This window comes from Onychomys torridus, chromosome 3 (genome assembly GCF_903995425.1).
Source record: "Onychomys torridus chromosome 3, mOncTor1.1, whole genome shotgun sequence".
Lineage (NCBI taxonomy): Eukaryota > Metazoa > Chordata > Mammalia > Rodentia > Cricetidae > Onychomys > Onychomys torridus.
In genome coordinates this window covers 112,420,457-112,437,608 of record NC_050445.1, presented here as the reverse complement: position 1 = coordinate 112,437,608, position 17,152 = coordinate 112,420,457, and the positions used below count along the sequence as shown (strand labels likewise).

Below are 17,152 nucleotides of genomic sequence, written 5' to 3'. Positions count from 1 at the left end.
TCACATACTGTCAAAGTGTTTGAGACAATTTTAGAAATTGTATACATAAACTTAATGCATATGACACAGAAGTAGGGCCCACGAGATCTGCCAGGTTCTCCAGGTGGGTTGTCCAGTGTCAGGTACTGTGTGAGGCAGCAGGGGACAGAGAGGAATAAGGTCTTTACAGGATAAGTATTAATGGTAGAATGTGGGCTCAAATAGCCAGCTTCATATACAAGCAAGGTTAGGGAAAACCTGATTTCACTGATGCAGGGGAATAAAAGTACATGTCACTAAAGGATGTGTCACTAGTCAAAGTACCTGGAAGCAGAATGCTTCCAGGCTCAGAGGATGAAAGCTGCCAGTCTGCAGGCTTTGAGTGACAGTCACATGCATTCTTTTTTATCCACACTGCAGTTTTTTAAAATACAGTTATTGTTAATATGCTAAATCACTTAAAGATTCCAATTTTCATATTATCTGAAAAATCACATCTAGTGATGTGGAGCTGTATTTGCTCAGGATAACCGTGGTTGGGAATGAGTGACTTCCATAAGACATGCACACACTCCTTCCCATTCAAAAGTCCTTTTTCATTCTCTGTTATCACCCCCACTCAGACCCATATACGGTGGCCATTCAGCATGCTGCCTTGTCCTGACTCAGACCCTGTTCCAAGGCACACAGTAGTCACCTGCTGGGTGGCAGCTTTGATGCCACCTTCACTTAAATAGCTTTGCTCCCTTCCAACACAGATGTCTTTAAACGTTCTTATTAAACATTCTTGCATGTCAGGTTCTGTGTCATTAGGAAAGTTAGCCTATCCATAGGCTGGCTCCACCTAACTGAACTCCTGTTTAGGAAACACACACTGTGAGCTCAGTGGGCCTCAGGCTCAGAGTTCACTGTATACTCCAGGCAAGAACTTACTGGGATCAAATCTGGTCTGCATTTAAAGTCTTCACAAGCACTTACAAGACTCAGTCCCTCACCCGACATTTCAGAGGCAGTTGGAGTAGCCCACTGTTTACCACTGTTTCTAATGAGTCAGGGAAGGTTCGTACAAAAGCAAATCATTTTCACCTTCACATTCGCTGTTGAAATTCAGGTGCTTGAAATAGACTAGTTCAGGCAAAGTCAGTCGGTGTTTTCATCTTTTGATCTTCTCAGTTGTTTTGCAAAGCACTCATGCCTGATGCTAGACCCTCTTCTGAATGAAATGAATGGTTCATGGTCTTTTAGACACACACACACACACACACACACACACACACACACACACACACACACCTTAATTTAAGATATTTCTGATTGGAAGAAGAATTCTCATATACTGTCGAAGAAAATGCAAAGCAGGAAGCCACAGTGGAAAACAGTTTCTTAAAAAATTAAATGAACACCGACTGAATGACCCAGCTTTGCCATCCCTAGACATTTGCCCAAAACAAAAGGGAAAATGAAATCTATGACCAGACAAAATTAATAGACTGTTGCTCCTACTATCTCTATTTAATAGACCCAGCGCTGTAAACCACTACATATTCATGAGCAAGTGAATGGACAAAAAAATTAATTTTTCTTTATGTTGGAATATTACTCATCCCTGAAACAAACCTTGTGTAAACCTCAAAGCAATCACAGGGGACTCTTAATCACACTGATGGAAGAATCAAGCAAAACAGCCTGTTGTGTGACTCCATTCACATGAATTTCTAGAAAATTCGAACTGCTGCTTTCTTAGAAAGCAGAGCAGTGGTTTCTGAGACAGAAGGAGGAACAGGAAGAAAGTTATGGGCGACAGAGCAGAACGTTGATGGTGGTAAAGAGGTCGACATCCTGTCTGCTCTCAAGTGTGAATCTCACATTCAATCCCACCTTCCCCGTGCATGCTAGTGTACGCCAGTTACATCTGTCTCACAGACCCTGTTACAAAATCAGAACGGTCTGAAGTCTCTTAGATGGACAACAGCATTTATTAGGAAGGAACCCAAACTGATAGCAGAGCAAAGGAAAAACATGGAAATGGCTCTATTTCCAGTCCAATGAAGATAGGAAACCATCCCAAAACTGTGTGTTTTAATTGAGAGAAAGGGAGACAGGGAGGGAGGGAGAGAAGAAGGGAGGGAGGGAGGGAGGGAGGGAGAGTGGGAGGGAGGGAGGGAGGGAGAAGAGGAGGAGGGACGGAGGGAGGGAGGAGGGAGGAAGGAAGGAAGGAAGGAAACTGAAGAAAAGGAGAAAGTAGAGAATAGAGTAGGTTTGCCAAACCCCTTATTTTTTGCTCTTTTTAACTCACAAACTGCAGAATTCGCCCTTGTAAAGCATTCAATGCATTTATTTATATCAGTGTTGTGTGATCACAGCAGCCACCTAATTCCATAGTGCTTCATCATCCAGAAAGAAACACTACCTAGTGAGCAGCCACTCCCATCCCCCACCACAGCAGCCGCTAATCTGCTTCCTGTCTCTGGCTTTGCTAATTGGGCGTTTCACAAGAATGGAATCCTGCCATGTGCATGTGCACCCTTTTGCATCTGACTTCTTTCACTTAGCATAGTGTTTCTAAGGCTCCTGTGGCACAGCATGCATCAGAACTGGGTCTGTTTATGGTTAGGTAATATTCCCTTACGTAGGGAAATCTTATTCATCAGTTAATGGGCTTCAGTTGCTCCTATTGTAGGCTCTTAGAACAGTGCTATTGTGAGTTCTTGTGCAAGTTTTTGTGTGGATAGACAGTATTCATTTCTCTTGGACATATATCTAGGAGCAGAAGGTTTGGCTCATGGATTAATTATATTTAAAATTTCAGGAAGTGCCAGACTATTGCCAAAGAGGTTGTCCCACTAACAATGCACATGGATTTTCATTACTTCACCAGTTCCTTACTGCCTGTCTCTTTCCGTCAGCTGTCATATCAGCTATGAAACGGTATTGCAGTTTTTATTTGCATTTCCATAATGACTAATGATACTGAACCTATTTTCATTCGTTGACCTCAGAAGGTTCCCAGATTAGACTGGCTGGGACCTGAACACATGAGCACCTTGCCTTTCCCCATTTTGTTCTTTCATTTATCCAGTGAGCTTACATGGAGGTAAGCCTACCCTGGTTAGCATAGGCAAGTATCTAGCAGAAATAGAAATGCTAACTCCTGCCATCAAGATTCTCATTAGGGACAAGAATTGCACAAGGATCCTAATGAACTTACTACGTCTTGAGGATACATACCTTTAAAGATAAATATCACAAAAGATTACATCAAAGACCACTGCACATAGACAGTTTTCCCTGAAGGCTCACAGTCCATCCCAAACCTTCCCAAAGGAGCTAGGATCCTACAGAGGATTCTGTGTTCACATTTTCTGTAAGCACTGAACTGTGCAGACTGTGAAGGGTAGATTGCTTGGCTCTGAGGATAAAGAACATTAGAGTGGGGGCCCTGAATGGGGTGTCGCCTGGTTCCTCCTTGCTACAGATTCATTACACAGAACTGTTACATAACTTCTTTGCACAAGGCTCTGGCATTCCAGTGAGGCTGCTGGGTCAGATGTTTGAGCTGTTCTGGAAACCAAATGTGTGTGCTGACATGGAAATTGTGCCAGGCAGGGTGGGAGCCTGCCTCTCACTCCGGCATCTTCTCCCCAGGCCTAAGTGGTTGTATGGTTTGCTTCCCATCATGGGTCCCTGCTGTCTTCCTTCCTCAACTCCCTGAGCCTGGGCCAACCAGACATGTGGGGTGCTGCTTTTATAGAGGGTTCAACAGCTGAACTGCCAGTGCTGAACATGGTGTTAGTGAAGAGAGCTTGGAGTGCAGCCTATTTCCAGCATCTCCTCTCCTTCTGCTGATCCATGAGGAAACAAGAGGGAGGCCAAAGGCAAGGCAGAAAACATGTGGAATCGGCAGCAGCATCAACCAGATGTCTTTATGTCTGGCATTCAAACTAGAAACACAAGATAGGTTTCCCCAAGCTTCATTGAGGAAAGACGGTGCAGTTAGAGTCTCCCATCCTTTGAACCAGCCGGTAATCGGAGATGTGCCAGGGTGGGAAACATCTAAAGTTTTAAATCCACTTTTCTAAACTTAGCAATTGTGTGCAAGTATCAGCATGCATATATAAATCCTCACTGCTCGTGACTGCAGCCCTGAAAAACCACATTGATTAATAAAGTTCCCAACCAAGGTTCTGACTCTGAGGATATGAGTCCAGCTTTGTTGGTTCTGGGCAAATCATCAGAAGGTCAGAATCTTGATTCCCTTTCTCTTCTGGTCCCAGTTCATCTGGAAGCCTGCCTTCTTGTTTGTACTCTCAACCCACAGGGCCGCTGTGGTTTCACAGCTAGTTTTTTGTTTCTTGTGTAGTTCAGCCCAACACGACTGACAAGTGAGCACACCTGCCCAAAATTAGGATACGAAGAGCTTTAAAGAAATCATAGCCCAACTCCTAAATTACTCCAAGGTCCCAACACAGTGAGCGTCCAATTTCTCCTTCAGCCCGATGGTGGTAAGAGGATAGTGGGTGGCAGATTAGCTAGTGGCCCTTGTGCCTGACTTCCCTGGGTTCCAGATCGTGTCTGACGGTTTTTATCAGTGTGATCTTGAGCAATTTCATAACCTCTCTGAGATCACTTTCTCAGCCATACTCCCTGGCCTTCAGAGAGATGGAAATTACATCAGATCCTCACAATGCTCACCACTGGGCTGGCACAGTGAGGGGCCATTAACTATCAGTTATTGCTTTGGCAAGCAAGATCTCTGAATTCCATGGGAATGAAAGTGACCTCAACTCATGACATTTATTTCACTTTGAAAGAGTCCCATATGCTAGCTCCTTAATTCCATTCTTCCTCAAACAAAGTCTCTATTTGGGTAGCAACTTACTCTAGATCAGCTTCCACAAGCTGCCATTTTTCTTCTGGATTGGAGTTCAGTGCCCAGGACACAGGTTAAAGAAAAGAACCTTTCAAGCCGGTATGGTGGCAGATGCTTTTAATTTTAGCCTTAGGAAGGCAAAGGCAGGTGGGGCTCGCTGGCCATCCAGCCTAGCCTACGCAGCAAACCTAAAGTCAGAGGAGATCCTGCTTCGAAAATCAAGGTAGATAGCTCCTGAGGGCCACCAGCTAAGGTTGTCCTCTGGCCTCTACCTGCAGGTGCACAGGCTCGCAGAAATAAGTAAATGAAGAAACAGAATGGATGGCTTGATAGCATCAGACGCATGCAGGTGTTCTTACACACTTCACTAACTGGCTTTTTTCCTTGGTAGGACAATGTTATAAAGAGTTTCCAAGCCTATAACACTGTCAGTCATGCATACTATAACTGGACATACATTCTGCCAGTGTGCAATTGATAGGCAAGCCCATGAGGTCTCTTCTAGTCATAGAGAAATGGCCCTTCACTGGAGGCCCAGGGTCAGTTCAAGCAGGTCATGCTTGACATCTGACCTCCAGAGTTCGTAGCTGAGTACAGTGATGCGTGCGCCACGTTACAGCCGTGCACCCAGGAGAGAGGAAGCTGCGGAAGTGTCACACTGCCACTGAACTGCAGGAATACTTTCCTGGGGGGGGGGGGGGACCAAAAGGACACTTCCACACTCTACACAGCCGCATGCTCAGCAGCGCTTCACCATAGGCTTGGAGTGCCATGGACCAGGGTTCCTAAAGCTTAGGGAGGCATCTTGGCTCTGAAGAAATCTTTCAGGAGATTCCAAAATGTAAATCAAACTCAAGGAGGGATGCAGGGAGGAAATGGAGGACCCTTCCCTAGGTCCCCTCTGGCTGTTTTGGAGACTTGAAAAGTGCATGGGCTTTGAATAGAGGGGGCAGGAAGGCCTTGCAGGCAGGAGCTGAAGTAGGGACTGGCACTTCTGAGCAGGAAGCCGTCTTCCTTGAGAACATGGGAGAGAAGGGGTCAGTGAGTGGAAAGGAGCTCTCCTGTCGCTCTCGTTCCCCTACTTGACCTGGTCCCTGGGGTTCTGAAGCCTGTGGAAATGGCAGCCAGAGGCTCTGTGGTGGACAGAAAGCAAGCTCACGGGAGATGGTCAGGTAATGTGTGGTGTTGTTCCTCATTTCAGAGTCCTTTCAAGTGGTTGTAAGAGGAAATGGCTTCCGACACGCACGCAATGTGGACAGGGTCCTCTGCAGCTTCAAGATCAATGACTCGGTCACACTCAGTAAGTCCTGGTGATGGTGGGGGTGGGGGGGACATTGCCAGCACAGCCACTCTAAGTGGCCTTCAGAGAATTGTTCAGTGCTAATGAGGCCCCCAGTGAGGAACAGTTGGTCCATTTGGTGTGCTCTTGGTTCTGACCAGAGACTAGACCCCACTAGGTAGGAACAGCCCAGGGGTACCCAGCTTGGGAATCAGGACAAAACTTGACAAGAGCTTTCAGTGTCCCCTACAGAAGAGAACCAGCCCTAAGGAGGCAGGGAGGAGTGCCTGTTTCCTTCCTATGGTCTACCAAGTCCCTCACTCCCCTTTGGCCATGCAGGCCTGCTTAGTTAGGGCCTGTGCAACTTAAGGCTTTGCAGCAAAGCACTGGAGATTCTAGAGTAAGAATGAAAACAAGATGGTCCAAATTGATTAATCCTGAATAAAGCAAAAACCAGAATACTGGGCTTGTATGTGAGGATTCAGGGACTTTTTTTGTTCTGGAAGGTTCTTGATCCAAGCAGCCAAGAAACTCTCATTGTGGTGAATACTTTACACGAAATCAGGGCAATGGAAGTAAATCCTCAGTGCCTTTCATGAGGGAAAATGAACTGTCGTAACAGTGGAACCTCCAGGAGACATTTACAGCAGGCAAGATCTGAATTTAAAGACGTGTGACTCAGTGGCTGTCCAGGAGAGATGGGAGGTCTGGTTCTAGAAAGGCAGATGCCGGGAGCCTGGTTATTATTTGCATCTGGCCTCCATCACACAGACAATTACTGGCTCCTTGTCTGCAGTGATAAACAACAGCCACACTGTGCTCCATTTTCCATCATGCTGTGCGATTCCATGCTTCATCCTTTGCTCTGCAGCCCAGAGGGTTAGGAGGAAAGGAAGGCAGACCTCCACCCGCTCACTACTCACTCTGGGTTTTCTCCTTATAGCCCCAGAAGAGAGGAGGTCTGAACCTGTTTTTAAATTAGGAAAACTGAAGAACACACCTCTTTTTCTCTCCTTGACACCTTAAAGCCCTCTTGATAGTTTAAACACAAGTGGTGGCTTCCGTACAGACATCTGGAATTTCTGGCTTGGGATAATATCAAACATTGAAAACATTCAGTTAGTTTTATTAAAAACTTTGGAATGCTCTCGTGGGTCTAAAATGTGTGTGCTGTTAGAAACCATTTTTCAGTGTCCCTGAGCAGGCCCAATGTGGAAGCTGCTTCCCAAGCTGCCATAAATCCCCACTTTTCCTCCGGAGCCCCAATCCCCAAAAGAGTCAAAAGCCCTGAAGATTTGACTTTCAGAGCTTTTGAACTGGACTCTATGGGGGCAAACGGGGGTGGGGGGTTGGCGCACAACACATGGGTCAGACCCAGCCTGTAGCCAACACTTGCCAGTCGATCCCTGAACTCTGGTTTCTCATCCCTTTATTCTCTTCTCTCCCGGTAAGCACTCACCACCTATGTCCTGCCGTCCACTCACGCACAGACAAATACAGGCCACTGGAGTAGGGAAGCAGCTTGAACTGCAGACTCCATCCCACTCCAGCACAGCCTTGGGGAGGTGGGGGCTGCAGAAGACAGAGAATTGATCCCGGAGAGACTTTGCCTGTTACATAGCAACACTGGATGCAGAAGGTGTTGAGTTCACTCTCCGTTCAAATTTTTAAATTTACTTAGAAAGCAAAAAGCTAGATAGGATTTCTTTGACACAATGACACACATCTCCATGACACAGTGACATCATTGTAATACTAAGTCACTATGAAGAGGTATTCATGTTAAAGTTGGAAAGGAAATAGCAAGCCATCCCATCTCGCTCCTCGTAATGGGAATGTTCTAGAGACCTAGCCCATGCAGTTTCCATATGCTATTGGTACTTGAATCCTGGCTAGTAGGGTTGAGAAATTTTAATTTCGATTTTAATTTCACTTGGTTTTGTTTAAGTGTTCATAGCTACACATGGCCAGTCTCTGCCACATTAGACAATGTCATGACATCGTTAAAGACGCAAGAGAACTAATTACAACATCATACTTTGGAATGATCTTGCATTCCTAAGAAACTAGAGTTGTTAGTTCATTGCTAGACAGTATTGCTTGCTAGGCAATAAGGGGGTTATCAAACTGAATGTTTCAGAATAGCACCTCCCTTATTTTTCTAATTTTCAATTCATTTTTGTGAGTTAACATACAAAACAATGAGTTTCTGTGACATGTCATACCTGTTTATCATTGTTCACCGCTTGTGTTCACCCTACCACTGTCCCCAGCTAAAAACACCTCAGCTTTTGCTGATACCTCTGGACAGAGTTCAAGGGCAACCATTAGAAACTATTCCAGGGAGCTGGGGGATGGCTCAGCAGTTAAGAGCACTCACTGTCTGCTCTTCCAGAGGACCTTTGTGTAGTCCCCAGCACCCATACCAGGTGGTTCACAACCATCTGTAACTCCAGCTCCAGGACACCAACCCCCACCCCATTCCACATACACAGGCGCATATACATGTAAAAATAAGTAAATAAAATCTTTTTTGAAATAGAAATATTCAGGGAAAAGTAAAAGACAGAATCTATTGAGAACAATTTGACATCTGAGAGACATGTAAGAAAAAACTTTGTGAGGAATATAAAGGAGAATAGAGATGTGATCTAGACTCCAAGCACAGTGCAGTATCTGGGGACAGACAGACAGACAGACACCAGGGAAGAGTCCTGGCTCAGTCACCTCCAGCTGTTACTGTAACCAGGCGTTCAACATTCTGTGTCTTGGTTTTCTCTGTGAAACACTTGTGACAGTAGCACCTTTGTCACAGGTTGTTAAGAGGCTTGGTGTGGCAGGTGGGACTCATAACAGGCATGGCCGTGGACAGCTGCCCAGCCTCGGCTACTGGCGTTCCTTCATTATTACCAGCGGCCATGTCACAGCTACTAAACAGAGACGCCAATGAGCATTGTAAAGATAGCACTCGGCTTAAATTTAACGTTGACTTTTAGTACAATCCCAGTGAAAATTCCCAAGGAGCTTTTTAAGTTCGCAAGATAATTTTAAACTCTATATGGAAGAATAAACTATAAGACCAGCCAAGTACAATGCAGACACTGCCTGAGCTGACTCTAAGACGAACAGAAACGCCATGGTCACTCACGGTGTGTGACTGGTGTAACCAGCAAACAGCAATGAAATGGAGCCGCACACAGAGCCAGACTCCGGTATGAACTTAGTGTTAAATTAAATGACCACGCAGATCGTGGTGCCGGGACACCTGGCTAACTGCGTAGAGACACGGTTGAGTTTGATTTCTAGCTTGCACTTTACAGTTAAACAAATTCCAGATGACCTGAAAACCTTAATGTGAACATGAAAATATAAAATTTCTGGAAAAGTAAATGTTTGCATAATTACCCAGGGTATAAAGATGTTGAGCAAAAAGGGTCTGAGCTCGAAGGGAAAATTTGATAGTGTAAGCACATGATTTAAATTCTCCTGTTACCAGTGCCAACAAAAATCAAAAGGAAAGGGAAATAAAGAAAAATTATTTATAATACATATAATACAGGGTCAAAAAGCTTAGTATAAAGATATCTACTGAAGTCAGGCATGTAAAAAAAAAATGTAGGAAAATGGGGCCGATGTGATGGCTCAGCAGGTCAAATTGCAAGCCTGATACCCAAGTTCAATCCCTGGATCCCACATGGAGGGACAGAAAACTGTTCCTCAGAGATCTCCTCTGACTTCCACACATGTGCACACAAATAATAAAATTGTTTACAAAAACCAAAGAAAAAAAACAAAAACAGGTGACATCTATGAAAAGCAATGGTCCATAGTCACATGGAGAGTGCTCAGCAGGAGCATGGGTGTGCAAGAGGAGGTTATCTTTGACTTTTCCTTTGGTTTTGTTCTTGACACATGTTCCCATGAAGCTGGCCTTCAGCATACCATGTAGCCAAGGAGTGCCTTGAACTCCTAATCCTTCAGCCTCCCAAGAACTGGGATTACAGGCATGTGCCACCACATCCAGCTTCATTCGCAAACCAGGAAGAGTAACAAAAGCTCAGTGCCCAGAATTGGCCAGCATGCAAATCATGTTCACCCATGGTCAGTGAAACACCAACAGAAATCATAGAAGGCAGTTCTTAAAATGAGAATTTTGACACACTTATTTTTATGAAGCAGAGTTGAGATTTAATAAAAACATCTTCATACACATATAAGCAGGAGGGTTAAGAGAAAGAAAGGTACTAAGAAGCTGCACCCGCAGTGTGGAGGTGGGCTTCTCAAAGGAGAGTCTCAGAAAGTGAGACCCACCCGAGTGTGGGTGTGGATGGGATCCTCCTTATGAGAGAGTTGCCTTCTATACATTCTTGACGCACATGTTCATCTCCAGGTCCTTCAAAGGAAATGGTTGGGGATGTGTGTTGCAGCAGTCCCCAACCGATGAGTCACAACTCTTTTAGGGTCCAACGACCCTTCCACAGGGGTCGCCTAAGACCATTGGAAATCACAGATATTTACATTACTATTCACAACAGTAGCAAAATTACAGTTATGGAGTAGCAATGACAATGAAGCAGCAAAAAAATAACGTTGTTTGTGTGGGGTCACCACACGGTGAGGAACTGTATCAAAGGGTCGAAGCATTAGGAAGGTTGAGAAGCACTGCTCTACAGAGACGTGGGTAACATGGCTATTTGTCATGCTCCTGTTCATGACAGCAAAAGAAGAAAGGAGAGGGAAAAGGGAGCACCTAAATAACAGCCTAAATGTTTCATGGTAGATGAGCCGCAGGTAAGTTACAAATCACCCTTCCTAATTAGCTAATACTGTAGGAGAGTGACTAATGCTGCGGGAATGTTACATCCCGAGTTAAAACAAAGTTACAAGTGATACATAGACGCTAGCTTTGGATCTGTTTTTCTTCACACACATTCACGTGCAAACTTGAAAGATACACCTTGAAATGTTAGCAGCAGCCACTCCTGAATTGGACTACAGTAAATTTATATTTTCTTCTGCCTGTCTGTTTTCTAAATTTACTACACAACCCCACTTCTGCAATTTGAAAAGAACTCATTAGGTTATTTCTGAGCTTAATTTAATTTTTTAATAATTATTTAGGCATAGCATACATATTAAACTTAGCATTTTGTTGGCTTTCCAATCACCTGGCTGAAGTCCCTCCTGGCCAAGAACCTACCTTGGAAATACCACAAATGTTATCAGTTTACCCTGGCTGCACATTCTACTACTTCAGTATTCATATTCAGTGTGCTGTGCCCAGAGAAGTTCTGCTTCCAATTGGAAACCCACTTGCATAGAAATTAAAATGCTGAAATGGAGACACTGGGGAATGAGCTGAGAAATGACCCATTTTATGCATGGTAAATAAAAAATGGACAGATTACTAATGCAATAATAAAATGCCTGCTAGTCTTTCCTTGTGCTGTGTGACAGCTAGAAACAAAGACACTGGCATTTTACAGACTCGCTGCAGTTTACAAGGCTCACTGTATGGTTTCACAGCCATGCTTTATTTTTATATAAAATGTTACTTCTCAGCTTGATATTTTATTTAACGGGCCTAGCCGTGGCTTACTTTTTGTACACTCCCCAAGAACGGGGCTCTGTCCCTTTGAAGATACTTTCTCAAACAGGCAATTTGTAAGTTCCTCTAAAGTCTCAGCTCCCCAAAAGAAAAAGACCCTTATTTGAATGTAGATGCTTTTTAAACTTTGTCTCACTATCCAGAAACTATATTTTATCTCAGAAGACATCTGGGAGCCAGGGCTGTTGCAGACACTCAGAGGCAATCATCAGTGTTTCTGTGACAGCAGATAGAGGGAAAGGCAGAGGAAGAAGAAAACTTAAACTTCCCAACAAAAGCCTTCGCTGTGTGTTAGAGCATTGCATGTGCCCGTCAAGGGCCCTGCATGCAATTTCGGTGAGTTCCTGATGAGCTGATGTCCCATGAGAACGTCCCTCTGTCAGAGACATAAGGACCCTCTGGGGTCTTGATTCTTCCTCCAAGAAGCTTCATCTAAAAAGTAGCAGCTACTGACTGCTGAGTGCTTAGCAGGTCTCTGTGCTGTCCAAGTGCCCTTCCGTGACATCTCTTCCCCATGTCATCTCATTTTCATCACAGCCATGCTGGGAGGAAAGAGTTATCTGGCGCCTCATGTTTGCTGCTGAGGAAACAACCTCAAATAAATGAAGTGCCAGAGGCCATTAGATGGCCAGGCTAATAACTTCAACATAGGCCATCTCACTCCAAGGCTCTGGACCACTTCTCTGCTTTGCCATGAAAGACGGATTCCCCCAAATCCCAAAGCCCCAACTCCAGTGCTCAGGTGCCTCAGAGGGATTAAATTACTTATCTGATATCACACATAGGAGAGCTGAGATTTGAACCTCAGTCCAGGGAAGGCAGATCCCGGGGTGTAGAGCATCATTTTCAGCAGATAACAGTGTGACCACAGCAAGGTCACACTGCTTCCCTGTTGCGTGAGCCTCTCCTTTATGGCTTGTTCATCTCCATCACCCCTGCTTTCAGATGGAGCTTGGCTTTTGTCCTAGGTTTGAACTGGCCCCTGAGAGAATATGTCACTACATGTTCACGTCGTTCAAACCCAGACACACAGCAGACAGGTTGGAATCTACTGTGGGAATGCAGATTTGTGAGGTGTGCCACCACAGAGACTTTCACAGAGGCAGGATGACAGAGATGCCTGCAAAGTGCCTTCCTGCAGTCCGACTAGATGTGGGGCTACCCAGGGCTCAGTGGCCGCAGCAGAAAATGGTAAGCCTCGTGTGGACTCAGGCACAAGACACTCTTTGTAGACATTGTTGAGGCAAACTTTGTTGATGAGTTCCCTTGAAACGCACCTTCGCCCTTACCCTCCTGCTCTATGTGAGAAGTTGGCGTCCTCCTCTACTTCTGCATCAGGTGGCTGAACCTTCATGGACACTGCCCATATGTCACAGTGATGGATGGGGACTTGGTGCAGCCCTGCTCCTGTGTCATGTCTGTGGGATGACCCATGAGAAGATCCCAAGCACAGAAACAGCTAGATCCTGGGAGCCCCAGGCAGGCTGTTAGCCTCTGTTGTTTGTTTATTCAGCATTCATTTGGAGAGGTTGGGTTGGCTCTGCTGAGGAGATGGTGTCAAGTATGCTCGTGGCTCACAGTCCCTGTGCATTTCAGTTTTGGCCACAACTTGCACACCCCGGCAGCACATGCCATGCATATGCCACACCAATCAGGTGTGGACTAGGGCCCTCCTTCTCTCCTCTGCCCTGGGCTTCGGTGAAGATTTCATCCTTTACGATCTTGCTGTGACCAGTGGCCATGGCTTCAGGCTTTTGAGGTGGGCTTACCTCTTAATCTCATCTCCAACGGTAAACATTTTCCAAATCTAATTGTGCACAGCCAGAAGAGTTTGTGTGTCACAGGCACATGCCTTGTGTGTGAATCCTCAGTTGTCCTTTATGGGGGAAAAACAAGGTTTTTAAAGTATATTTATTCTTAGCAAATTATAGCTGTTTGGAGTGTAGCAATGATCCTGACCTCGGGATTACAACATTTTAAAAGGCTGATTCTTTGCTTAGAAGATAATTTGTATGTTTTACAAATGTCAACAGTCAAGAATTTTTTGGTGTGGATTTATAGAGAGGAGAAAATGCTTTGTGAGAACACTGGGTCCATTCCTTCATTTAGTTTTCTTGCAATACCCAAAGCAGCTCTAATAACTTCAGATAGAGGTGTGTGCCAAATCCCAAAAGTTATGTGTAGTATGATCTTAATTCTATAAAAAATACTACACAGAGAATGAAATATGATGCCCAAAGGCCTCCAGGATGTTTATCAGCTGGGTGTGGTGGTCCACAACCTTAATAATCCTACACTCAGGAGGCTTGGGAAGGCCAGCCTAGGCTACATCATGCATTTAAGGGCGGTACTGAGATTTGAAGCTGATAATTCTCGTGGAGATATCCATGCTGTTCCTCATCTTGTCTCAGATGTTGCCAACTGTTCCCTCATGGGGCAATACACACACACACACACACACACACACACACACACACACACACACACATACGAATCACCCTCACCCTGTGCTTCACAGATGGTGGACCTGGCAGCAGTCCACCTTATTACTGCAGATAATATGTTGAGTGTTTATCAAATGCTAAGCTTTAAATAATGATTCTCATTCAGATTTATAAAACAAGAGCTGAGTATTGCTGCCATCTTCTAGATGAGAACTCTAAGTTGTGAGTAGAGTAAAAGACACTGCCCAGGGTTATATCCCCGTGAGTGGCAGAGCTGTGATAGACCTCTGCAACTCAGCTCTTTATGTGCTTATGACTCTATCCTGCTCCAGCCTGGCCCACAGAACAGGATGGGGAGAAAGAGAGCACAGCCATACCCTGGAGACCCGTGGGCCGAAACTACTGGCTTGCTAGTGCACTGAGCCAGGACACTTGCCTCAAACCTGTGGCCAAATTCATCCTCTGGTCTTACAGCTTCTGGCCTTTGACAGCTCCATGAAACCCTCCAGCTCCAGGCCAGGAGGAGTAGATAGCTCTGGGTCATGTGTAAGCACCAGGTTGGCCCCCAGTTTTACCATTTGGAAGGCGTCTTCCCGTTCCTGCTGAGCACAGGACATTGAGACACACATAGCAGGTTCTAAAGTCTTCACCCACATGCGGTTACTGTCTCCTCACATTAGGTTTTGACTCCTCTTCCTCTTCCCCTTGACTTCACCACTACTGCTCAGCCTTTCTTAGTACGAGTCATGGTCTGCTTTCACAGTCTCTGCTTTGTCCCATAGAGCAGGACTGGTGTCTTCTGTTGGAATCCTGAGCTGTTATCCCCCATCTATGAAAACCTTGCAGCATAAGGCCCCCACACTCAGCACTGCCCAGTAGTGGACCTCTCTCTCTTCTCAGTAGTGGGTCCCATTGAGTTCATAAATGAGAACTGAGGTAGCAAGACACTTGGCCACCTCCTTTGAGCCTGTGGCTCCATAAAGCTCCACCCAGATGCTTTGAATTTCACCAACTTAGGGTGCCCTTGACTGTACTTTTCCTCAAAGCTATTAGCTCGTGAAGGTGGAGAGCAAGTGGGGTGTTCAGCCAGATTCTAGCTTCTGCTCTCCCTTCACATGGACAAACCAGCTGATAATTTGGTACTGAACCTTTACATTGGCTCTGAGAAACTGTGAAAATGCACCCTAGACCCAGGGGTCCCTGACAGCCACAGCTGGCAGCCCAGGCCAGCCCTTCAACCCTCCCACCTCATGCAAATAGCACAGCAGGAATGTAAACTCCTTTCAGGGGCTTACATCAATTCTCAGAGAGTTAGATAAGACTGGGGACTATTTTTCTGTTTATTTTTGCCAGAATACATATTTATAGCAAGAAAAGGTTGCCAGGACTTGGAAAATATTTGAATTATTTTATCAACCTTAAAAAGGAACCTACTGATTGGTGTTTGGATTGGCTAATGAATTTTAATCTTGGTTTTATCCCAAATCCAAAGATAGTCACCAAATAGTAGGGAAGAATAGTGAGACCTTCTCCCCCAACCTGAAGAATGTTATATCATTAAATGAGACCCTGGGACTAGGCTCATTTCAGTGTGGATCCAGATGCTTAGTTCACTGCTGTCAAAGAGGGACCTCCAGGGAGGCTCCCCAGGCTCTCTGTGGCCCTGAGACTCCTCATCCTGTGCCCTGAAAGGTGTGCTCACTGCTGGGGGTAGGTTCTGCTTGTTCAAGGTCTTGATCATTCCAACAAAACAGAGATCTGAATTCCAGCTCTGACCCCTCTAGTATTGTAGCACTAACTCAATTAACTAGTCTTTGGGATAGTTAGCATTTGTGAGCCCCAAACTGTAGTACTAGTATCTGCCTTCTGGATGTGTGGAAACTCTATAAGACTTCAGCTGTTCAGTGTTGAGCAAAATCATCATAAATTGGTTCATGTGTATACAAAGGATGGGTGAACCCTTGTGCATATTTATTTAGCTACACACACACACACACACACACACACACACACACACACACACACACAATTTCTCCAAAACTCTAGCATCTAAATGATGTTAGTAAGGTTGGACAATGTGAATGAGCAATTGGGCATTTTGAAAGTTGTGGTCTTCACACTTGCAGTGGATTTTCAAGGCTTGGGTGCCATGTAATAAAGTGGAGGGAAGCTTATTGAATCTCAAGTACTATGCTTTGTGCTTTAATTCATTCTTATTTATTTGCACACAACAGCACAATGATGTCATGGTCACCATCTGTAGATGAACCTGACCCTAGTTACACACCAGCCAATGGAAAACCTGGGCTTTGAACCTGAATCTGTCAGGCCAGCATCTCCTCTGTTCTCACACCTATACCCAGCTTCCAGGATGCACGCCTCCCAGATTGCATTCAGCAGTTCAATCTAATGACACTCATTGATTCTTAAATCCTGATTTAAGTTAAACTTCTGCCTGATTATCAGACTCCTGCAACAAAAGATTTAGGCTCATATGTCTTGGGTGTGTTTAGAATTCTGAAATACCTGTATTTCAATTTCATCAAATAAAACTTCTGGTCTCCAGCTCCCACCCCTCTCTAATTTTCTCCCTGGTTGCAAACAAAACCATGCAGAGTGCCCCAAGCTCCTGGTCTCCATTACCATTTTTTACACAGTGCCAGTGAGCGGTGAAGTGAAATGGCCACCCAGTGTGCAGAGAAGCAGGGCCGGCATTGTCCTCAGAATGGATTATGGCCCCATAAACAGCACAACACACTGGCATTGGCAGAGGCTACAGTGGGGCTGGCATTGCCCCCAAACCAGGCACGGGCCCCTCTGTGGCAGAGGAGGAAGTCTATGCCCTGCTTCCTAAGTGGCCATTCCAGGAAGGAGTCAGATGACTTGAGTTATGGAAACCAAATGGCCCTCCTTTGTTTAGAGAGAGAGGGAAAAAAGCCACTCATTTTTGTGGTAAAGTGAAAACAGCCTCC

The 17,152-nt window shown here is 45.1% G+C and overlaps 1 protein-coding gene across 1 annotated transcript in view; it reads left to right on the top strand.

Moving 5' to 3' along the window:
* The window catches only part of Antxr1 (ANTXR cell adhesion molecule 1), a 194,036-nt gene that overhangs the window by 72,315 nt on the left and 104,569 nt on the right, over positions 1-17,152 (top strand). The window contains exon 10 of the mRNA XM_036182094.1: positions 6,051-6,149. Coding sequence (XP_036037987.1) covers positions 6,051-6,149 — 99 coding nt within the window. The remainder of the gene's footprint in view (positions 1-6,050; positions 6,150-17,152) is intronic.